We start from the raw sequence: 24,558 nt of genomic DNA, 5'->3' as shown, positions 1-24,558 counted from the left end.
GCGGAGCGGAGCTGCGTCCGTCCGCCGCTTCTCACCACTTTTCCGCAGGTTCTTCGTTCCTCGGGTTCCCGGGCGGAGCAGGGATGACGGCTCTGAGCAGCTGGGAGCTGTGCGTCAAGTACGCGCTCTTCATCTTCAACTTCGTCTTCTGGGTGAGAGGCGCAACTTTCATTTCACTGCAACACCACCGAAAACACTCTGAAAGGTTTCATTGTCAGCGTCAGAAACAAAGAAATTCAGTTTGACACACACACACACACACACACACACACACACACACACACACACACACACACACACACACACACACACACACACACACACACACACAGGTGTGGTTCGGAGGCAGGAGTTCAGCTTCCCTCCATCATGGACGATCAGCTTCACACCAACAGGTGGATCCGAGTTTAAAAATCAAAATGTTGACTTTCCTTGATTTTGTGTTTCATTTATGAAATCACAAATACGATTTTTCAACAAAAGATAAGAACACTTTTTAGTGCTTTTTAGTGAAATATTCTTATATTTCCAGCTTTAAGACTCCAGTTCCGGAGATTCCACGAGGGTTCGGTCACGTTCTGCCCGTCGGATTATCTGTTTACTGTGGAATATCGGCGCACGAGTCCCCAAACTCAGGACTGCTTCTGTTTTTAGTAGTCCAGAATCCAGAGTCTGTTAATCCATCCTCAGAGTCCAGGTTTTGTTAATCTAGCTTCAGAGTCCAGGATCTGTTAATCCATGTTCAGAATCCAGAGTCTGTTAAACCAGGTTCAGGTCCAGGATCTGTTAATCCAGGTTCAGAGTCCAGCTCTGGGGGCCTGTTGCACAAAAGTAGGATCCATTGATCCAGGATCAGAAACTGGACGAGGCTCCTCCAATCCAGAACCACAGGGCTCAGGCTTACTTGGTTCCACTAAAGACCAAACCAGGATGAAGGCACTGGTCCAGGATCAGTGTGATTCCTGAAAGAGACTTCAGTCCCAAGACCATGAATATTCCCAGGTCTGATCCAGGTCCAGATGAACGAAGCGGTCTGGTCTCCAGACAGGATTTATAGAATCCACACATTAAGTTAAAAAATAAACCTCTGCTCCGCCTCGCCCCCCACCCCGGACCCAGGACTACAGACCATTATCCCCCCACCCTGGACCCAGGACTACAGACCATTAGCCCCCCACCCCGGACCCGGGACTACAGACCATTAGCCCCCCCACCCCAGAACCAGGACTACAGACCATTAGCCCCCCACCCCAGAACCAGGACTACAGACCATTAGCCCCCCACCCCAGACCCAGGACTACAGACCATTAGCCCCCCACCCCGGACCCAGGACTACAGACCATTATCCCCCCCCAACCCCAGACCCAGGACTACAGACCCTTCGGCCCCGCCCCCCACCCCAGACCCAGGACTACAGACCCTTCGGCCCCGCCCCCCATCAGGGATGTGCCTGCATACCTTGAGTTAAAGCAGCGGACGGTTCACTGCTCTGATTGGTTAGTATGTAATGAAGGAACGTCATGTTACTCTGATTACTTTTTAAATTGTAACTTTTGCGTCTGCTGATGACTCTGATCTGAAGATCGCAAATAATCCGAGATCATAAAGAATCTAAAATGAGGGATTTACTGAGCACAGAGTTTAAATCCTGCCAGAGGTTCTGCTTCAATGTGGGACGAGGAGAACCAGGGTCTGAAAACAGGGATGACACTGAATAAATCCTGGTCCTGGTCCTGGTCCTGGTCTGGTCCTGGTCTGGAGCAGACGAGCTCACAGAATAAATCTCCATGGTAACTTGAACCTGATCCTGGATCAGTTGATCAGTTTTCCAGTCCTGCTCTTGTCCATTTGTACATTGTTCCCACCTGGAGAGCTTCTGGCTCCTCCTCCTCCCGGCCCCTCCCCCTCCTGGCCAGGTGAGCAGCAGGGCGTGTCCTCCAGTCCTCAGACTGAAGACGAGCTGCTGCTGAGAGCTGGGCTTTGAACGGAGCTTTTCTAGGAATCATGGGAGGAATGAAAGTCATCAAGTATCTGGTGTTTGTCTTCAACTTTCTCTTCTGGGTACGTAGAGAGACACGCTGAGAGACGCTGAGAGACACGCTGAGACAGAGACACTCTGAGAGACACGCTGAGACAGAGACACTCTGAGAGACACGCTGAGACAGAGACACTCTGAGAGACATGCTGAAACAGAGACACTGAGAGACACGCTGAGACAGAGACACTCTGAGAGACACGCTGAGACAGAGACACTCTGAGAGACACGCTGAAACAGAGACACTGAGAGACACGCTGAGACAGAGACACTCTGAGAGACACGCTGAGACAGAGACACTCTGAGAGACACGCTGAGACAGAGACACTCTGAGAGACATGCTGAAACAGAGACACTGAGAGACACACTGAGACAGAGACACTCTGAGAGACACGCTGAAACAGAGACACTGAGAGACACGCTGAGACAGAGACACTCTGAGAGACACGCTGAAACAGAGACACTGAGAGACACGCTGAGACAGAGACACTCTGAGAGACATGCTGAAACAGAGACACTGAGAGACACACTGAGACAGAGACACTCTGAGAGACACGCTGAAACAGAGACACTGAGAGACACGCTGAGACAGAGACACTCTGAGAGACACACTGAAACAGAGACACTGAGAGACACGCTGAGACAGAGACACTGAGAGACACACTGAGACAGAGACACTCTGAGAGACACGCTGAAACAGAGACACTGAGAGACACGCTGAGACAGAGACACTGAGAGACACACTGAGACAGAGACACTGAGAGACACACTGAGACAGAGACACTCTGAGAGACACGCTGAAACAGAGACACTGAGAGACACGCTGAGACAGAGACACTCTGAGAGACACGCTGAAACAGAGACACTGAGAGACACGCTGAGACAGAGACACTGAGAGACACGCTGAGACAGAGACACTCTGAGAGACACGCTGAGACAGAGACACTCTGAGAGACATGCTGAAACAGAGACACTGAGAGACACACTGAGACAGAGACACTGAGAGACACGCTGAGACAGAGACGCTGAGAGACACACTGAAACAGAGACACTGAGAGACACGCTGAGACAGAGACGCACTGCGAGAAAGTGAGAGACACGCTGAGAGACACAACCACACTGAACCACACAGAAGGACACACTGAGACGCTTCAGAGAGTGGACCAAACACACGGACACTGCCGTGCAGTTACAGCGGCTGCTGGCTTGGGGGCGCTGTGGGCCGAAATACACTGACCAGACAGACAGAAGAAGAAATCCGGCTCGTTTGATTGGTGCAGACTGAAACACCAAGTCCCGCCCCAGCTAGCGGCTAGCGGCTAACGGTCGTGATTTCTGTCTTCTAAGCATCTATCAACGATGACCTCGTTCAGAACTGGAAAAAGCTCAAAAGTGCTTTATGAAGAGGCCAAGTCCCCCAAAGGTGAAGGAAACACGTCTCAAAATGATTCACAAGATTTACCTGGTTGGAGAATTCTTAAAAAATGGATTTGGCTTTGAAGCTAATCCCTGTGCTTTCTGTGACGAACAAAACGAATCTTCACAACATCTATTTCTTTCCTGTCCTCTCTCCAAAACATGTTGGGCTGATGTTAGAGACTGGGTTTCTCTCAGGACCAGCGGAGTTCAGAGGTCACGCCTCTCTGGCATCTCATGTTCCAAACTGTATGCAGACAGCTTCACTGTTATCAGCATCATTCCTCTGCTGGGAAAATATCATTCACATCGTAATAAATGGATGAGCAAAAAACCCTCCTTTAATTATTTCAAAAACCAGTTTGACCTTTATTTTCTGTCTCTGAAAAGGATGTCAGGTGCTGTTCCCTAAAAAATATGCTGTGATATGTTCTGTTTTCTTCTGATTGGATCTCAGCGTAGAAGACCCAGACCGCTGTGCAGCTCGTTCATGTTTCCTTGTGTTGAATTGCGCCGTGTCTGATTGTAATTATTATTATCTTTTGGCTTGTGTTCTTTTGTTGGTTGTTTGACTGTTTGCCTCCAGGAGAGTTTGTGTATGTTCTTTCTTTAAATTAAAAAAGGAAAAACATCAAGGAGCGCCTGCTCTTTCTCACCACTCCACGCCTGACCTCTGACCTCCTGACAGTGTCTGGCTCTGTCTTTGAGCGTCTGCTTCTCTGCAGCTGCTGGACAGTCCTGTCTGTGCTGGACAGTCCTCAGGTGTCCTGCTGTCCTGGCCTGCAGGCGGGTGGTTTGGTTCTTCTCACATGTCCTGTACAGAACGTAGACCATGCAGTTTGGATGCTGTTCTCTGGTGGAGTGCTGGTCGCACTGACTGCCAGCTCCAGGCGTGGTGCAGCCAGCATGTGGTCCCTGGTCCCGGTCTGGTCTCGGGGCTGGGCTCGGAGCCCCCCCCCCCGTTAGATCCCTGGACCCGCCGGTGTCACGGCGAGCGAGGGAGTGGAGGAGCTGCTGGGTGATCAGTTCGCTGCAGGTGTGGCCGACAGCAGGACCGACTTCATTCCTGAACCCTGCCCCTCCGGCGTCTGCAGCACCGCTGGGCGTGTTGTTGGTTCACTGGTCTGGACCCGGGTCCTGATTGGTTAATAGAGACTTTGTCGATCTTCGTGGACGTTCTTGCTCGATGCAGCCTGAAGGTTTCAGCGTTCTGGTCTTGGTGGTTTTGTCAACATTCAGACCAAACCATGTTCTGGTTTGCTTCAAGCTGCTGACTTTATCTGAGTTTAGAAGAGTTCCTCCGGTTCTGAGCTTTGACCGGATGGTTTGGCCCTCTGCGGTTAATTGGAGACATTTCTGAAGAAAAATGATCCCGAAAGTTCTTGAGAATGAAGCTTAATTACTGACCCACACTGATGTGTGTATGATCCATGGAGGCAGCTTTCTTTCTACATTTGGTTTAGAATCCAGAATTTAGAATTGTTCTGCACGCTGTTGATAAATGAAGAACCAGATCCAAATTCCAGTTTTAGCTGAAAATCACCAAGTTGAAGCCCTGAAGCAGAGACCTTCATGTTCTGGGCTCCATATCAGCGCCTGGCCGATCGTCCCGGATCAGCAAGGTGTCCAGTCAGACAAGAATAGGAGGGGCCCAGGACAGAGCCCTGAGGAACACCTGGGGGGGAGGAGGGGCCCAGGACAGAGCCCTGAGGAACACCTGGGGGGAGGAGGGGCCCAGGACAGAGCCCTGAGGAACACCTGGGGGGGAGGAGGGGCCCAGGACAGAGCCCTGAGGAACACCTGGGGGGAGGAGGGGCCCAGGACAGAGCCCTGAGGAGCTCCTGGGGGGGAGGAGGGGCCCAGGACAGAGCCCTGAGGCACTCCTGGGGGGAGGAGGGGCCCAGGACAGAGCCCTGAGGAGCTCCTGGGGGGGAGGAGGGGCCCAGGACAGAGCCCTGAGGAGCTCCTGGGGGGGAGGAGGGGCCCAGGACAGAGCCCTGATGAACACCTGGGGGGGGAGGAGGGGCCCAGGACAGAGCCCTGAGGAGCTCCTGGGGGGGAGGAGGGGCCCAGGACAGAGCCCTGAGGCACTCCTGGGGGGAGGAGGGGCCCAGGACAGAGCCCTGAGGAGCTCCTGGGGGGGAGGAGGGGCCCAGGACAGAGCCCTGAGGCACTCCTGGGGGGAGGAGGGGCCCAGGACAGAGCCCTGAGGAGCTCCTGGGGGGGAGGAGGGGCCCAGGACAGAGCCCTGAGGAGCTCCTGGGGGGGAGGAGGGGCCCAGGACAGAGCCCTGAGGCACTCCTGGGGGGAGGAGGGGCCCAGGACAGAGCCCTGAGGCACTCCTGGGGGGAGGAGGGGCCCAGGACAGAGCCCTGAGGAGCTCCTGGGGAACTGGGGGGCGCCAGGCAGCAGCTGCCGGAGGACCAGCAGGTTTAGAGACTGAACTCCCAGGAACTTCCTGGTTGTTGCCGCCGGTGAAACCAGGCAGCTGAATAGAAAATGTGTGAAAAACAGGTGAACAGAGTGTTTCTCCTTTCAGCTGGCGGGTACTGCAGTGCTGGCCGTGGGATTGTGGCTGCGGTTCGATTCCCGGACGGTGGGACTGTTTGAAGGGCAGGACTCGCCTTCTGTCTTCTTCACCGGTGAGTTCAGGCTCCTCCTTTACCTTCAGGCTGTCGTCACGACTCACTTCTCCTCAACACCTCCTTCAACCAGCTGCTCAGTTCAGCTCAGCTTTATTTATATCGCGCCGCGAACAACCGACAGTTCCAGAGCCTCTAACAGAGGAAACCCAGCAGAACCAGGCTCAGAGGAGGAGAACCCTGCAGAACCAGGCTCAGAGGAGGAGAACCCTGCAGAACCAGGCTCAGAGGAGGAGAGCCCTGCAGAACCAGGCTCAGAGGAGGAGAACCCAACAGAACCAGGCTCAGAGGAGAACCCTGCAGAACCAGGCTCAGAGGAGGAGAACCCAACAGAACCAGGCTCAGAGGAGAACCCTGCAGAACCAGGCTCAGAGGAGAACCCTGCAGAACCAGGCTCAGAGGAGGAGAACCCTGCAGAACCAGGCTCAGAGGAGGAGAACCCTGCAGAACCAGGCTCAGAGGAGGAGAACCCTGCAGAACCAGGCTCAGAGGAGGAGGACCCTGCAGAACCAGGCTCAGAGGAGGAGGACCCTGCAGAACCAGGCTCAGAGGAGGAGAACCCTGCAGAACCAGGCTCAGAGGAGGAGGACCCTGCAGAACCAGGCTCAGAGGAGACTTCCTGCTGTCGTGGGTTGTAGGCGGGGGACAGTTGGCAGAACCTCAAGACCCGGGAAAACAGAAGTGGTTAAAGTTGGTTGAACTTTTGTGATTTTTGGACCTGCTATCTAGAATAAACAAACTTCACCTCCCGGAGTGTGACGGGCCTGGGAATACGAGTCGGCGAAGAAAATTATGGCCATGTGAAAGTGAAATCAGTACCAGATTGTTTGTATGCAGAAGTGCATGTCTCTGGGTTGGAATCAGAAGAACAGTGTGGAGTGGGTCAGCAGAGTGTACGACAGCACGGGACCGGGCCAGGCAAGGCATGTTCTGATCCAATCACTGAAACATTCAAGTTCACATGCATTAAGATTTCAAAGGGTTCAGAAGGTGGAGTGTCTCTAATTCTGGCAGAAATACAGTGTCGGCCCATCATATTGGTTCATATTTATGATCCAGATGTGGGTGATCCGGATTTCTTTGGAGAATTAGAGGCTAAAGTTCAACCAGTGGGGAGCTACAGTGTTATCATGGGAGGGGATTTTAGGTGATGGATTCAGTTTTGGACCGAAGTGGTTTGGTGAATTATAGGAGTAAGAAAGCTGCTGTCGGTGAAGGCTGTGTGAACATTTAGCTTTAACGGATGTGTGGAGAGTCTTACATCCAAAAAACAGAGACTACGCATTTTTTTCCAGCTCCACATAAGACATTTTCTAGAATATTCCTGAGTTCCAAGTCTCTTTCAATCTGTTGTTGCAATGCTCAACTGGGAGTGTTTTAGTATCAGATGCTGCCCGGTGGTGTTGAAAGGATTGGAATGCCAAGATGGATGCTTTGTCCCCAGCTTTGATTATATTCATTCTGAAAAAAGACAAGGACCAATATGAATGTAAGAACTATCGACCCATCTCTCTCACATCTCTGGATGCAAAGATTTTGTCAAAAACTTTAGCAAACCGATTGAACAGAGTGATCTCTTATTTAGTACATAAAGATCAAGTGGGGTTTATTCAGAACTCAGCAGACGGTATCAGAAGGTTTATTAATATTAGGTGGGCAGTCTCTGATCTGGAGTCTCTAATTGCAGCAATTTCGCTCGATCCTGAAAAGCGTTTGATCGGGTTGCGTGGGGGTATATTTTGTAATCATTTAAAACTTTTGGATTTGGTAGGATGTTTACAAGATGGGTTCATCTGTTATACTGTCAGCCCGAGGCTGCAGTCCAGACACTTCTCCCTACTTCAGACTGGGCAGGGGCGTTCGCCGAGGATCTCCCTCAGTCCATGACCGTCCTGCTGAGCAGCAGAGCCGCTGGCTGCAGCCAGCCGGCAAGATAAGGATTGTCATTAGTGGTGCAACGGATCACTAAACTCATGGATCGGATCGTTCCTCGGATCAAGAGTCACGGATCGGATCATTTTTTGGATCAGCAAAAAGCAAAAAAAAAAAAAGTCTGTTTATTAGAAACTTAAATTATTAAATTTAAATATATAATTTTTTTTATTTTTTTATTTTTTTTTAAATTTAACCTTTATTTAACCAGGAGAATCCCGTTGAGATTCAGAACCTCTTTTTCCAGGGAGTCCTGGCCCAGAGGCAGCAAAGTTACAACTGTTACAATAAAAACATCAAACAATGTCCATAACAAATTACATAAAACAATTACTATTTAAAGAGTCCGTTTCAAGAGCTCTCAGTCCGGCTTTAAATTTGTTCAATGAGATAAGCTCAGTTCATCTCCAGTTTTTTTGCAACATGTTCCATGCAGTGGAAGCTCTTTTCCCAGTTCTGTTCGGACAAAAGGATCACAGAGCAACAAACGATCATTTGACCGCGAGCCGTAAGAATCAACACTTCTTCGTGTGATTAAGTTGCAGATGTAGGAGGGCAGTCGACCACGCATGGCCTTGTAAATAAAAATGTACCAATGTCCCAACCTCCTGGTGGACAAAGGCGTCCATCCCACACGACAATACAGATCACAATGACGAGTCAGAGCTCTGCAGGTGTAATAAACCTCAATGAGACACGATAAACGGTGTCAGTCTTCTGAAGACATTGAGCTGAGGCCTTCATGTACAGCAGGTCTCCATAATCTAAAACTGATAAAAATGTTGCAGTGACAAGCCGCTTTTTCACATTGAAAGAAAAACAAAATTTATTTCTGAAGAAAAAACCCAATGTGAGTTTCAGTTTCTTCACAAGATTTTCAATGTGTGTCTTGAAGCAGAGGCCCTCGGCAAGCAAGACCCAAGATGTCTGTACACCTGAACCACTTCTGTGACATTTCCCTCAAGCCTAAACAGGGGGGGGCAGCTTGAAGCACCTTCTTATTGTTTGAGAACAACATCAGTGTCGTCTTGTCAGTGTTGAGGACTAACTTGAGCTGCAGAAGTGTGTTCTGGACCACAGCAAAAGCTTTCTGCAAGGATTCAACAGCTTTCGTCGGGTTGGTCCATCACAGTCAATAATTGTGTCATCGGCATAAAAGTGCATATTAGCATCTGACACATTGAGACCCAAATCATTAATGTACATTATGAACAAGAGGGTCCCAGTATTGAACCCTGTGGCACCCCTTTGTGGACACTCATAAAGTCAGAAGAAAACCCTTCATACTTAATGCACTGAGTCCTGTCACTCAGATAATTTGCGAACCAGGACACTGCATGATCAGACAAACCAAAATGATGAAGCCTCTGCTTTAAAACAGTATGACCCACCGTGTCAACAGCTTTTGACTAATCAATAAAAAGTGAAGCGCAGCACTGCTTGTTGTCAAGAGCAACGATTATATCATTAATCACTCTCGTGGCAGCAGTGACAGTACGGTGCCTTTTCCTAAAGCCTGACTGCAACTTTGAGATAAGTTCATTAGAATCTAAAAAATCTTTAAGTTGATCACATACAAGAGATTCAAGAACTTTCGACAGGGTACACAAGTTAGATATTGGCCTATAATTGGTTAAAACTGCAGAGTCACCCCCTTTCAGCGAGGGAATAACATAAGCTGACTTCCAAACTGATGGAATTTCTTTGTTTTCCATAGAGAGATTATAAAGCATTGTACGTGGCTGTGCTACAAAATCAGCTGCCAATTTCAAGAACTAGGGCTCTATCAGGTCTGGTCCTGTGATCTAGTTCTTTGAGGGCTTTATGCACTTGCTGCACAGTAAAAGGTGCAAAACTAAAAAGGTCTCCAGAAGACATTGGATGATCTGTGCAGGGAGACAAAGAGGCTCCTGCAGAATCAAACAAGGAACCAGAGGAGACAAAATGCTCATTAAAGCAGTTTAAAACCTCAGCTCTATCATAAACTGGGACTGAATCCTTTAGAACAAATCGCGGAAAAGCCTGAGAACTTTTGTTTAGAGATAGAGACTTAATCACTTTCCAAAATTTCTGTGGATTATTAAGATTCTCAGTTGTAACAGACAAGTAGTACTCTGATTGAGCTTTTTTGATGAGGGAAGTGCATTTATTTCTTAGCTGCCAGAAAACAGACCAATCGGTGGCAGAATCACTTCTTCTGGCTTTGGCCCATGCCATGTTTCACTGATGGATAATGTCTGACAACTCTGGAGAGAACCAAGGATTTTCTCTTCCCTTCACTCTGATTTTCTTAATAGGAGCACGTTTGTTTATAATTTTCACCAAATTTCCCTTGAAGAAAGGCCAGGCTAATTCCACGTCTGGCAACAGACCTATGTGACCCCAGTTCACCAGAGATAAATCATGATGAAAAGCTTGTACATTAAATCTTTTTAGGATTCTCTTGCAAACAATGCGTGGATTGCATTTAGGGATTTTAGTATTCCTGCAAGCAGCAACAACACAGAGATCACTCAGATCATTGCAGAAGACACCCAATGATGAGAATTTGTGAGGAACATTTGTTAAAATTAAATCGATCAAAGTAGACTCGTCAGGATTTTTAAGATTTGGCCTTGTAGGCATGTTGACCAGCTGGGTAAGATTAGCAGAGTCACACAAGGATTTAAATTCATCAGACACAGAAGTTAACCAGTCCCAATTCATATCTCCAGCGATTAGAAGGTCATTATAATTTAATTTAGACAGAAGCTGCTTTAAAGATATTAATGCTTCTTTGGTTGCAGATGGAGGCCTACAACACCCACCGACAGTCGAGGAGAATGACTTGGCTATTTCCACATTAAGAGCTAAAAATTCCAGTTGCTTACAAATAGACTCTGACAAAACAATGGAAGTATAAAATCTTGCTTTAACATAAATGGCTGTGCCACCACCTTTCTTGGGCCTGTCGGAACAATAAACATTATAGCCAGGTATGTTAATGTCATCATCGGTGATAGGTTTGGTCAACCAAGTTTCAGAAATTATCACCACATGAATAAATTTTAAACCAGACATTGATTCAAACTCAGCAGGGGTCTGAACACAACGCAGCTCAGGTCCAGGGTTTGGTTGTACATTCCCAGATAAAAGTAAAAGTAGAACAATGATCAGACTGCGTTTTATGTTAGCTTTAGAGGCAGTCTTTTCATAAGATGAAGCCATGTGATGCCTTCTATCAAGTGACAGAGTAAGATCATATATAGCAAGAAAACTCTGAAGTTTAGGTAAACACCATGGAAGCCCTGACCACAAATGTAAGGCCCAGTTCAAATGAGTCAGTAATTGCTCAGGATTCCCGGCAGTAATAGAGCTTGTGCCCCCATGGCATGCATCCCACATGCTCACAACCGTGGCAGAGGAATTCACCCTGGAACTATCAACCAGTCCCAGGTCCCAGGCAGCCCACAAGCACAACAAAGTTCTAAAAAGGATCATCTTCAGTTTCCACATGTCAAGGTTATAAATTGAAAACAACGCAAACCTTGGTTGACTAGTAGCCAGCAGACTCCCAAGCTCCAGATGGATGCAGCAGGCCCAGGCCGGCCAGCCTCGCTCCACAGCAGGCCCAGGCCGGCCAGCCTCGCTCCACAGCAGGCCCAGGCCGGCCAGCCTCGCTCCACAGCAGGCCCAGGCTGGCCAGCCTCGCTCCACAGCAGGCCCAGACCGGCCAGCCTCGCTCCACAGCAGGCCGGCCAGCCTCGCTCCACAGCAGGCCCAGGCCGGCCAGCCTCGCTCCACAGCAGGCCCAGACCGGCCAGCCTCGCTCCACAGCAGGCCGGTCAGCCTCGCTCCACAGCAGGCCCAGACCGGCCAGCCTCGCTCCACAGCAGGCCCAGACCGGCCAGCCTCGCTCCACAGCAGGCCCAGGCCGGTCAGCCTCGCTCCACAGCAGACCGGTCAGCCTCCCTCCACAGCAGGCCCAGGCCGGCCAGCCTCGCTCCACAGCAGGCCCTGGCCGGTCAGCCTCGCTCCACAGCAGACCGGTCAGCCTCCCTCCACAGCAGGCCCAGACCGGCCAGCCTCGCTCCACAGCAGGCCCTGGCCGGTCAGCCTCGCTCCACAGCAGGCCCTGGCCGGTCAGCCTCGCTCCACAGCAGGCCCAGGCTGGTCAGCCTCGCTCCACAGCAGGCCCTGGCCGGTCAGCCTCGCTCCACAGCAGGCCGGTCAGCCTCGCTCCACAGCAGGCCCTGGCCGGTCAGCCTCGCTCCACAGCAGGCCCAGACCGGCTAGCCCTGCTCCAGATCGATGCAGCAGGCACAGGCTGGTCAGCCTCGCTCCAGGCCCAGGCTGGTTAGCCCAAGGTTCAGCAGATGAGGTAGTCCTTACAAGGTCCTTTTACTTCAATGAAAAGTCCACAATTTTCTAAAATATTATGATTTCATTAAAAAACGCAAACTGCAACATTTGAAAAACTTAAAATGCAGTAGAATCCATTTAAAACCTTCTTAAGCTCAGAATAGCTCTGAGCAGAAAACAAACATGCTGCCACCTTGCCGCCATCTTGGATTCAGATCTGATAAGTAATGCACAAGGCATAATAGCTTCTTTTTAAGATAATTATTATTGAAAAACAACTTAAAGTGCAATTTATAGGAATATCTCCTTCATTTAAAGCTATAGTGCATAACTTTAAACGTCTCTGAATGTCCGTTTTAGCCAAGCCACTAGTGGAGACGACAAAATGCAGATTAAGCCGATCGGCTCCTCTAACATGTCGCAGGATTTTTCAATATATATAATTCTTGCTTTGCTTGTCGACTGGCGACATTCCCGCGCTGGCGCGCAGGAAATTACACATTTTACGTCACAACAAGAAGGGAGGGGGAGGACGGGAGGCCTCACAGCAACGGGCAGAGCGAGGAGTCCTGAAGTGGATCCGACCACCAAGAGCCTGGACGGTCGGCAGAAGGACTGCTGGCCAAGAAGGACAGTGACCGACGGAGAAGGCAAACGAGGATTTGTTTTGGCGTGGCTTTTCCTCGGTGGAGAGCGTTGAAAGCAGGAATCGGGCTGAGGGCACAGATGTTGCCTTGCTGCTGTTGGATAAGTAAGTGACTTAGTTTATAATTATTTAAGTACTTTATTATTTTCTGTAAAGCAGGCGCCTTGTCTCCCGTTTGTAATAAGCTATTTGCGTTTCTGTGGAAAAAAACAAAACGATAATTTCCTCTTCGGAAGAGTCCGTCTTTTTTTCACCAGCTGTCCTTATTCACACAGAATAAAAACCGTTTCCGTTGATTCGCGCTGTGGAAACGCGAATCAGAGGGGGAGGGGGGGCACCGGGGCGTACGTCACGAGGAAGCGCCGGCTTTGTTGTCGTAAGAACGCAGAATTCCGCTAGAGGGCGACCGAAGTTACGCACTATAGCCTGTAGCGCACTATAGACTTTGGACAGCTTGGGGTAAAAGCTGTTTTTCAGTCTGTTGGTTCTGGCTCTCGGTGTCCTGTAGCGTCTGCCCGAGGGGAGGGGGGAGAACACAGAGTGTCCTGGTGGGAGGGGTCTCTGCTGATTCCCCTGGCCTTCCTCTGCAGTCTGCCGGTGTGCACATCACTGAGGGGGGGTAGTTTGGTCCCAGTCACCCGTTCTGCTGTGCAGGTCCTTCCTGTCCTCCGCAGTGCAGCAGCTGAACCACCGTGCAGCAGGAGGTCAGGAGGTCAGGAGGTCAGGAGGTCAGGAGGCTCTCCATGGTGGAGCGGCAGAAGTTTGTGAGCAGCTTCACGGGGAGGTGCGCCTGACGCAGCTTCCTGAGGAAGTCCAGTCTCTGTTGGGCCTCCCCCCCCGGGGTGAGATGTGGGTGGACCATGTGAAGTCTTCAGAGATGTGGACCCCAACGAACTTAAAGCTCTCCATTCTTTACCTCCTCCCCATCGATGTAGAGGACAGAGTGCTCGGTTCGCTTTGCTCTTCTAATGTCCACTATCATGTCCTTGGTCTTTCCAGTGTTGAGGCTCAGGTTGTTGTGACGACACCACCGTCGTAGACGCTGGACTTCCTCCCTGTAGGCTGATTCATCGCTGTCTCTGATCAGTCCTATGATGGTGGCGTCGTCTGCAAACTTAACGATGGTGTTGCTGGAGTGAACAGGAGAGCAGTTGTGTGTGAACAAGGAGTAGAGAAGGGGACTGAGGACACAGCCCTGAGGAGTGCCGGTGTTCAGGATGAGAGTGGAGGAGATGTGGTCTTATCCTGACATTCTGGGGTCTGTTACTGAGGAAATCCAGTATCCAGGACCACAGTGAGGAGCCGACCAGTTTGTTACACTAGATTAAAATATAATAATGAGCCAAAAATCAATTTAAAGTGCAACAGCAGCATAGAAAGGCTGGTTCAAAAGACCATTAATAAAATAAAACTGAAAGGTAAAGATAAGAAGACATCTTCCTTGAAACAAGGAGAATGAAAGAACCTGACCTGAACACACCGATAGCGTATAGCTTTAGCCGGTCGGACTGCGCAGGGAGAGGCTGCTAAATGCTGCCGTGTCGCTTCAAATGTGCGACATGCTGGATGTGTTTCCACTTATGGCTTTTTTCTGCCACAGCGCCGACACACCGTCGCGGTTTTGCCCGCTGACCTCTTTCCTTCGTTGTCATATTTGACAGGAAACCAAAATGCAGGGAGTGTCGCGGGGTGTTCAAGCTCCTCCTTTCTCCGCTCGCCACAAGCGGTGTGCGGACTGAGCACAACATTCTCTTTTCTTTTTTTGTTTTTAGAAATCGATCCACGGGTCACGTATGTGCCGAACCGATGACGTTGATCCGAACGGATCAATGATGATCCGTCGCCCCACTAATTTTCATGGAATTGATATTGATGGGACTGCCCATAAATTGACGCTGTATGCGGACGACATCTTGATATTTGCATCCAATCCTCAGGTATCTGTCCCCTCATTGCTAGACTTAATTAACCGTTTCTCCACATTTTCAGGGTACAAAGTTAATTTGGCGAAATCGGAAGCTCTTCCACTGACAGAGTTCTGTTCCCCTGCTCTGTTCCAATCAGGCTATTTTCTCTGGCCCAGACAGGGTTTGAAATATCTTGGCATTCTGTTCCCTCCTCATTTGGATGATCTCAGTAGGGGGAATTTTGAACCACTGATGCCAAAAATTTTAATAGATGTACAACGCTGGTCATCAGTGGCCTTCTCTCTGTGCGGTGAGGTTAATGTCCTGAGAATGAATGCTATCCCAGGACTCGACTCTCTGCTGCATTCTCTTCCCTTTGAGTTACTTCAAGAAATTTGATCTTATTTGCAAATATTTCATTTGGAGTGGTAAACATCCACGAAAGCATCTTGGTAACTTCAACAACCTGTAGAAAAAGGGGCTTTGGGCCTCCCAGAGCTAGTATTTTATGACTGTGCATACAGCTTGAGACACCTTGTGCACTGAGCATTGCCTCCAGAAAGGGCCCCACCATGGTTTTCCATAGAGCAGTGTGCAGCAGCCCCCCAACCTTTAATAAACCATCTATCAACTACGGTGAGGAAGGCTAATAAATTCCATCCAATCATATCTCATCTTCAGGGGGCGTGGAGGAAAAGTTCAGAGATGTCAGACATCGACCGTAGCTAAACGGTACATCAAGTATCTGGCTTAATCTGAAGGTGTGTATTGATAAGCTCCCTTCCTTGTGGAAAGAGTGGGCCGATAAAGGGATGGGCAGCTTGGGGGGATGGCACTAAATCTTTTCGGGACATATCACTACAATGTGGGTTGGGCAGAAATCATATTTGGAGGTATTTTCAGATTCGTCTTGCTCTGAAGGGGAGATTTGGATCATTATCAGGCCCCGCAATCAGCAGATCAAGTCAATACCATGTTTCAGATGATCGGGGAGGACGGGAGGCTCCGGGATGCTATCAGCTGTTAAGGCCCGTCCATGCTTCACATGTTCGCGTTTCCGCGTCCGCTTTGGAAGCTCCGCGCTCCACCGATGCGGACGCGCTTCCTCCCATGCTACATTTTGAGCTCAGCTGTGCGTCTCATGCCGGCGCGGTGATCCACGCAGCCTCGAGAAGCTTTTCCGGCTCTACAGACTGTTGATCTGCTCCTTTATTACGGATTATTTAGAGAAAATTAAGCACACACACTGTCAGTACATTATCTTTAAGTATTAAAGTTTATTTAGCCTTTTTTTTCTGTTTCTGAATCGCGGGGCGGCGCCGGAGCGATTAGTTACTTTTTCACTTCTGTCTGCAGACCTTCTCCTCCCTCCAGACAGTCTCTCTCTCTTTCCACCAGTTTTTCACTCTTTCGGTGTCTTTAGTTGAGCCATCAGGCTGGAGCTCCGTCTACTTTCACGTTTACCGTCATGTTTTGTTTGCTATGGCGCTCTGGCGCAGGCGCACACTTCCGCGACCTGCGCGCAATGCGCAACGCGGTCTCAATTTCTGGCTGCTGCGCGGACGTCTGCGGATCGTTCCGCGCGGACCCTAGCGGACAGGAATTCATGACGATTTTTACGTCACGCGGACCAACGCGCACCCACGCGGACATGTGAAGCTGGACGGGCCTTTATTCAGCATCAGTGCTAATAAGAATATGACCTCTGGGAAACGTGTTGGGGAAAGGGATTTAGGATTTTCTTTTCATGACCACGATGGTGAGAAAATATGCGCTAACGGCCGTACTTTACCCAGAGATCTCAGCGTGAGACTGATGCCATTCAGAATATTACACCGCTTCCACTGGACACCAAGCAGGTCACTCAGAGTGGGTTTATTAGATTCTTCTTTATGCTGGGAATGCAAACAACATGATGGTAGTCCAGTTCCTGTGCTGTGGAGACGTCGTCACATTGTCCAGGTAACGCGTCTGTTTTGATTTCTGTCCTGTGTTGTTCGTACTCGGACACTCTCGGGCATTGTTGAACTGACCCGATGCAATGAAGGAGTGGACAGACTGAAAGTGACGGATCTTGCTGAGACACTGGGAATCATTTGGAACCCCCTGGTGATGAATGGATGTCTGAGCTTGGAAAGGTTGCAGCATCATGAAAAAATGTCTTACAGGATGATTGGTACGCTGCATGGACAGAAATGGAGCGTTCTATCTCAGTCATCAGCTCAGGGGGAAAATGCAGAGGTACAAATACATCTGTGTGAAGCATGACACACACTCTGCGTATTATTCTTAAATCAGTTCACATGTCCTACGTTGTTTTTCTTTTCTTTCTTCTTTCTATTCGATTGTTCTTGTTTTCAAGCAGCAGTTATAGGGTTTGAGATAACGGTCTCTTTGGTGTCGTGGCAAAGGGTTAAATGTTTATACACTTGATTCAATGATATAAACCTATCAACGATGTTAAATGGAAAATAAAAAAGTCTCAAAGCGCTGGTTGAACTTGACGTTCAGGCCTCAACTCCTCCGAAGACATGAGCAGGTTTTGGGGAAGACGACACATTTACCACGAGAAATATACTGAAACACAAACATTACCTACCGAATGAACTAGAACAGCTGATCCCGGAGGTCGTCATGGTTACAGAGAACCAGCAACATGTTCCAACAAGTCAACAAACGAAGTGTAAACTAAGAACCAGAGGAGAGCTCGGCCTAAATGTGGATGAGACCGAGTTCCACTGAGCAAACCCCCTGAAGATCCGTCAGTTGGTCCAGACCAGACCCAGTCAGGTAGCCCCGCCCCCCATTAAGAACACCTTAAGGCTCCATACGAAGCTCACAATGGACCGGTTTCAGATGGACCATCCGATCTCTCTTCTGGACCTCAGGTCTAACAGACAGTCCTGAGCTGGAGATCCGGTTCTGTTGACGTTTCATTTGGAACTGAAGTCTGTGGATCCAGAGTGTTTCTGGAACCTGGACCCTCTGTGGAACCAGAGCCTCTGTGGAACCCGGACCCTCTGTGGAACCAGAGCCTCTGTGGAACCAGAGCCTCTGTGGAACCCGGACCCTCTGTGGAACCCGGACCCTCTGTGGAACCAGAGCCTCTGTGGAACCCGGACCCTCTATGGAACCAGAGCCTCTGTGGAGCCAGGACCCTCTGTGGAACCTGGACCCTCTGAGCCAGGATCCACTGTGGACCCCCTGTGGAACCAGATCCTCTGTGGATCCAGACCCTCTGAGCCAGGATCCTCTGTGGACCCCCTGTGGAACCAGATCCTCTGTGGATCCGGACCCTCTGAGCCAGGATCCTCTGTGGACCCCCTGTGGAACCAGATCCTCTGTGGATCCGGACCCTCTGAGCCAGGATCCTCTGTGGACCCCCTGTGGAACCAGATCCTCTGTGGATCCGGACCCTCTCTGGTCCAGGCCCTGGTGACTGCTGGGATGCTGATGGTTTTGGACACTCCAGGGTTTCCCATGTGGAGCCAGAGGCTTGGTCCGTCTTCACCCGGTCTCTGAATGAGCCCAATCAGCTGCACACACTGCCCCCTGCTGCTCTGGAGGACTGCCAGGAGCGGGGTGGTTCGGCTCCTGTCTTTCTGGTTCTCATATTGAAGGTTTTGGAACAGGTAAAGTCCTTGTGGGGCATGTAGACCAGGGGAAGGGCCTGGCTGGGCCCTGGGAGGCCAGCTGAGGCCGGACTCGTCTCCACACAGCGTCCATTCTTCAGCGGGGGACAGGGCGCCTTTGTTCCCACGCCGCCGCTCTGGGAGAACGTGTGGCGCTCTCCGCTCGCTCTGTTCGGTTCTGCAGTGGAACACGGCGCCAGAGGACAAACATCTGAGTCACTCCGGAGGCGGCTGTTCTGTTGTCGCTCGGTTCCACGTGTTTTCCATCGATCATCAGTTTGAACGACATGGAGGGACAAAGACCAGCTGTTTTCTGCTGGAGTCAATCCAGTAAAAAACCCAAAACATGAGCAAAGATCTGACTGTAGCTCACTGCGGTGGTCTGCTTTGGAGAGCTTGCAGCTAGAAGCAGCAGGTTGATGCAGAGTTTGGTTGTGGATCTTTCAGCTGGAGCCGAGCCGTCTCGCTCCGGGGGTTTCAGCTTTACTCCCAACTCAGCAATTCAGAGGTGTTTTCCTGATCTTGGTGAAAAATGAAGGATTAACTCCTCTCCGACGCCGCGGGCTGTGCAGCGTTCTGATTGGACGGTGCGACCCTGACAGTGACGTCTCCAGGAAGTAAGCGGGTCCACCAGAGGGGACGTTCAGACGGTCCTCCTCAGTGGAGACGGATACAGAACGCCGCAGCAGGTCTCTGAGGGACTGACCAAGTCCCGGTCTGGGCCGTGATGAGGGGACAGACGGGGATCTCCTCCCCCGGGGAAATTCACAAAGTGGTCACGGTAAGCCGTAGGTCCGGTCCAGGGCCTGATTCAGCGCCGGTCTTGTTGCAGGTGTGTACATCCTGATTGCAGCCGGAGCTCTGATGATGGTGGTGGGCTTCCTGGGCTGCTGCGGCGCCATCAAGGAGTCGCCGTGCATGCTGGGACTGGTGAGTCGTCCTCTAGTCATGTCCAGGATTCAGCTTCCCTGCTCCTTCCTAAAAGTTTACTGTAGTTGATGGCAAACCCCTCTGAGCCCCGACCCCAGGGGGGGACAGGGGGGTCTGGGGACAGGGGGTCTGGGGGCAGAGGGTCTGGGGGCAGAGGGTCTGGGGACAGAGGGTCTGGGGACAGAGGGTCTGGGAGACGGGGAGGTCTGGGAGACAGGGGGTCTGGGAGACAGGGGGTCTGGGGACAGGGGGTCTGGGAGATAGGAGGTCTGGGAGACAGGGGGTCTGGGAGACAGGGGGTCTGGGAGACAGGGGGTCTGGGAGACAGGGGGTCTGGGGACAGGGGGTCTGGGAGATAGGAGGTCTGGGAGACAGGGGGTCTGGGAGACAGGGGGTCTGGGAGACAGGGGTCTGGGAGATAGGAGGTCTGGGAGACAGGGGGTCTGGGAGACAGGGGGTCTGGGAGACAAGGAAGTCTGGGAGACAGGAGGTCTGGGAGACAGGGGGTCTGGGAGACAAGGAAGTCTCAGGACAGGGATGCCTGGATGTCCCTGCTTGGACTGCTGGCCATGGGACCTGGTCCAGAATTTGGACCGTCCTGACTCTGGACTCTGCTTCCTGCTGCAGTTCTTCCTCTTCTTGCTCCTCATCTTCGCCGTGGAAGTGGCTGCTGGGATCTGGGGCCTGTCCAACAGGGACCGGGTACGCCACGACACACACTGTCCGACCCCAAGACACACCCACACAGAGACACACACACACACACACAGTCTGACTCTGTCTCTGTGTCTCTGTCTCTGTCCGTCCTCAGGTGGTGGAGGACGTCACTGAGTTCTACAAGCAGACTTACGCCAACTACAAGGACACCAGACAGGAAGCTCTGAAGGAGACTCTTCGACTCATCCACTTTGGGGTGAACCGCCCCTCCACACACACACACACACACACACACACACACACACACACCAGTCTTCAGTTTTCCATCAATTCACACACTCTTTCTGTGTAGTTGGACTGCTGTGGTCCTACGGGGACGGTGATCGACGCCGCCAGAGACATCTGTCCCAAGCAGGAAGGGCTGGAGGCGCTCATCACCACGGTGTGTGGTGTGTGTGGTGTGTGTGTGTGTGTGGTGTGTGGTGGTGTGTGTGTGTGGGTGTGTGTGTGTGTGTGTGTGTGTGTGTGTGTGTGTGTGTGTGTGTGTGTTGTGTGCGGTGGTGTGTGCGGTGGTGTGTGCGGTGGTGTGTGCGGTGGTGTGTGTGGTGGTGTGTGTGGTGTGTGTTGTGTGGGGTGTGTGTGTGGTGTTGTGTGTGGTGGTGTGTGTGTGTGTGTGTGTGTGTGTGCTGGTCTGACGGCCTGTCCTCCTGCAGAGCTGCCCCGCCGCCATCGACGAGATGTTCAACAACAAGCTGCACATCCTGGGCGGCGTTGGGATCGGCATCGGGGCCATCATGGTGGGTCTGCAGGACCCGGACCAGGAGGTCCAGCACTGAGAACGGGGGGCTTCAGGGTTCTGGTGGAAGGACGCGGTTTGATGCTCTGCACGGTTCTGGTCTCTCACCAGTCAGTCTGCACTGGTCCTGGATAGTCTGTCTACAGTACTGGGGGGAGGGGGTGGAGGGGGGGGGGTTGATGGGGGGAGGGGGGGGGGGGGTGGTTTGATGGGGGGAGGAGGGTGGTTTGATGGGGGGGAGGGGGGGGAGGGGTGGTTTGATGGGGGGGGTGGTTTGATGGGGGGGAGGGGGGTGGTTTGATGGGGGGGGTGGTTTGATGGGGGGAGGGGGGTGGTTTGATGGGGGGGTGGTTTGATGGGGGGAGGGGGGGTGGGGGGGTGGGGGGGTGGTTTGATGGGGGGGTGGTTTGATGGGGGAGGGGGGGGTGGTTTGATGGGGGGGGTGGTTTGATGGGGGGAGGGGGGGTGATTTCCTGACAGTACAGATTAATCTTAACAAATGAAAGCATCAGACTTGTGGATTTTGAAGAAACGGGGTTTGAGAGCTGCTAATGAACCAGATTCTCCCTGTGGTGGTTCCAGTTCACCTGTCTTGGTGACCGGTGTGGACCGGTGTGGACCGGTATAGGGTGCCACACGGTGGTGCAGTGGTTAGCTCTTGTGCCTCACGGCAAGAAGTTCCTGGGTTCAAATCCCGGCCGGGGCTCAGGCCTTTCTGTGTGGAGTTTGCATGTTCTCCCCGTGTGTGCGTGGGGTCCCTCCGGGTTCTCCGGCTTCCTCCCACAGTCCAAAAACATGCATGTCAGGTTAATTGGTCACCCTAAATCGCCCCGAGGTGTGAATGGGTGAATGGTTGTCTGTATGTACGAGGGTGAACCCAGATGAAACTGGAATGTGGTCATAAAAGACGAATAAGAATGAGGTCATCCTCCGACATATCTGTGAAAAATCCGAGCTCCCAGAGTGACACTGCCGTCTGTAACGTTACTATTTATAGTACCAGAGTGCCCCCCCTCTGCCATTTCTCCACAATGGCGACAGTTAGTGGAAAGCCAGAGCAGCGCCCGAACATTAAATTCTGCGTTTTGCTGGAAGCAAAACACTCAGCTTGTTGCAGCAAGCCTACAAGGATGATGGTCCGGGGAAGACTCGGGTCCATGAGTGGTCCGGGGTTTGAGAAGGGCCAGATGTCCATTGAGGATCAGCCCACATCAGGACGACCCTCCACCTCCCGCGCAGCCCAAATCGTCGGGGAAATTGAAGCGGCTGTGATGGCGGATCGAGGCCGGGGCGTTGGAGAGGTGGCTGGTCTGACGGGGGTCTCCTGGGATCCCTGCCAGAGGATCATAAGCCAGGATTCGGGGCCGCACCGGGTCTCTGCCAAAATGGTGGCACACGGCGCTGCGACTTTTTCTTGTTCCCCAAGTTAGAGATGGAGCTGAGGGGGCGGCGGTTTGCAGACGTAGAGGAGCTGCAAAAAAAAGTGCAGCAGGCCCTTAAAGGCACAATTACGCACGAGTTTGCCGACACATTTGTGAAGTGGGAAACACGGCTGGAGCGCTGCATTAATGCGAATGGAGATTATTTCGAAGGCGATGGTGGTGTTTTATTTTGAAATGTAAGAAATAAAAAGTTACAACCAAAGTCCGGTTAGCCCTGCGACAGACTGGCGACCTCTCCAGGGTGACCCCGCCTTCGCCCACAGCAGCCGGGATCGGCTCCAGCCACCCGCGACCCTGAAACGGAGAAGCGGTAGAAAATGAATGAATGAATGATTTGTATTGACCGGTATTGACTGGATATTGACCGGTATTGACTGGATATTGACCAGTATTGACTGGTATTGACCAGTATTGACTGGATATTGACCAGTATTGACTGGATATTGACCGGTATTGACTGGATATTGACCGGTATTGACTGGATATTGACCAGTATTGACTGGTATTGACCAGTATTGACTGGATATTGACCAGTATTGACTGGATATTGACCGGTATTGACTGGATATTGACCGGTATTGACTGGTATTGACCAGTATTGACTGGTATTGACCGGTATTGACTGGATATTGACCAGTATTGACCGATATTGACTGGATATTGACCGGTATTGACCAGTATTGACCGGTATTGACTGGATATTGACCAGTATTGACTGGTATTGACCGGTATTGACCGGATATTGACTGGATATTGACCGGTATTGACTGGTATTGACCGGTATTGACTGGGTATTGACCGGTATTGACCGGTATTGACTGGTATTGACCAGTATTGACTGGATATTGACCGGTATTGACCGGTATTGACTGGTATTGACCAGTATTGACTGGATATTGACCGGTATTGACCGGTATTGACTGGATATTGACCGGTATTGACTGGTATTGACTGGATATTGACCGGTATTGACTGGTATTGACTGGTATTGACCGGTATTGACTGGATATTGACCGGTATTGATCGGTACGGACCGGTATTGATCGGTGTGGACTGGTACGGACCGGTATTGATCGGGGCTTCCCGTCCTCTGTTCACAGATCTTCGGGATGATCTTCAGCATGATGCTCTGCTGTGCCATTAAGAGGTCCAGGGACTTTGTGTGAAGCCTGGCGTTGACCTTTAACCTGCAGCTTTAGACTTGACGGCGCGGTCCCCGCCCGCTCGGATCCACGCTGGACGGCCCGGCCGGCCTGTGAGAGCGTGACTTTCTCCGAGCGGTTCCTCCACCTAACCTGTCCCCCGGGCTCCACCCCCTGCAGACGGTTCCCCCTGAAGAGAACTCCACTCACAAGCTTCCTCCTCCGTCCGGCCCCAAGCTTCCCCGTCTGAAACCCCACTGTGCCCCGAGCTGCAGGACACGGGAGACCCTGACCCTGGCCCCTGACCCTCTGACACTGACCCCTGACCCACTGACCCTGACCCCCTGACTCTGACCCTGACCCTGACCATGACCCCCTGACTCTGACCCTGACCCCCTGACTCTGACCCCTGACCCTGACCATGACCCCTGACTCCGACCATGACCCTGACTCTGACCCTGACCATGACCCCCTGACTCTGACCCTGACCCCCTGACCCTGACCATGACCCCCTGACTCTGACCCTGACCCTGACCCCCTGACTCCGACCATGACCCCCTGACTCTGACCCTGACCCCCTGACCATGACCCTGACCCCCTGACTCTGACCCTGACCCTGACCATGACCCCCTGACTCTGACCCTGACCCCCTGACCCTGACCATGACCCCCTGACTCCGACCATGACCCTGACCCCCTGACTCTGACCCTGACCCTGACCCTGACCATGACCCCCTGACTCTGACCCTGACCCCCTGACCCTGACTCTGACCCTGACCCTGACCATGACCCCCTGACTCTGACCCCCTGACCCTGACCATGACCCCCTGACTCTGACCCCCTGACTCTGACCCTGACCCCCTGACTCTGACCCCCTGACCCTGACCATGACCCCCTGACTCCGACCATGACCCTGACTCTGACCCTGACCCTGACCATGACCCCCTGACTCTGACCCTGACCCCCTGACCCTGACCATGACCCCCTGACTCTGACCCTGACCCTGACCCCCTGACTCCGACCATGACCCCCTGACTCTGA

The 24,558-nt window shown here is 51.7% G+C and overlaps 1 protein-coding gene across 2 annotated transcripts; it reads left to right on the top strand.

The window, feature by feature from the left end:
* On the top strand, positions 1-23,928 carry LOC115404147 (CD9 antigen-like). Of its 2 annotated transcripts, none has more exons than XM_030113357.1 (8): positions 1-152; positions 5,991-6,093; positions 19,384-19,481; positions 20,109-20,183; positions 20,293-20,394; positions 20,491-20,580; positions 20,852-20,935; positions 23,477-23,928. In XM_030113357.1, the coding sequence occupies exons 1-8, from the start codon at positions 84-86 to the stop codon at positions 23,540-23,542; spliced, it is 687 nt and encodes a 228-aa protein (XP_029969217.1). In that variant the 5' UTR covers positions 1-83; the 3' UTR covers positions 23,543-23,928. The 2 variants fall into 2 exon arrangements, with proteins under 2 accessions (XP_029969217.1, XP_029969218.1); XM_030113358.1 differs by lacking the exon at positions 1-152 and adding an exon at positions 1,928-2,061.
* The last annotated feature ends 630 nt before the right edge of the window (positions 23,929-24,558 follow it).

The sequence above is a fragment of the Salarias fasciatus genome, chromosome 17 (assembly GCF_902148845.1).
Source record: "Salarias fasciatus chromosome 17, fSalaFa1.1, whole genome shotgun sequence".
NCBI lineage: Eukaryota > Metazoa > Chordata > Actinopteri > Blenniiformes > Blenniidae > Salarias > Salarias fasciatus.
This window is presented reverse-complemented; position numbering and strand designations above follow the sequence as displayed.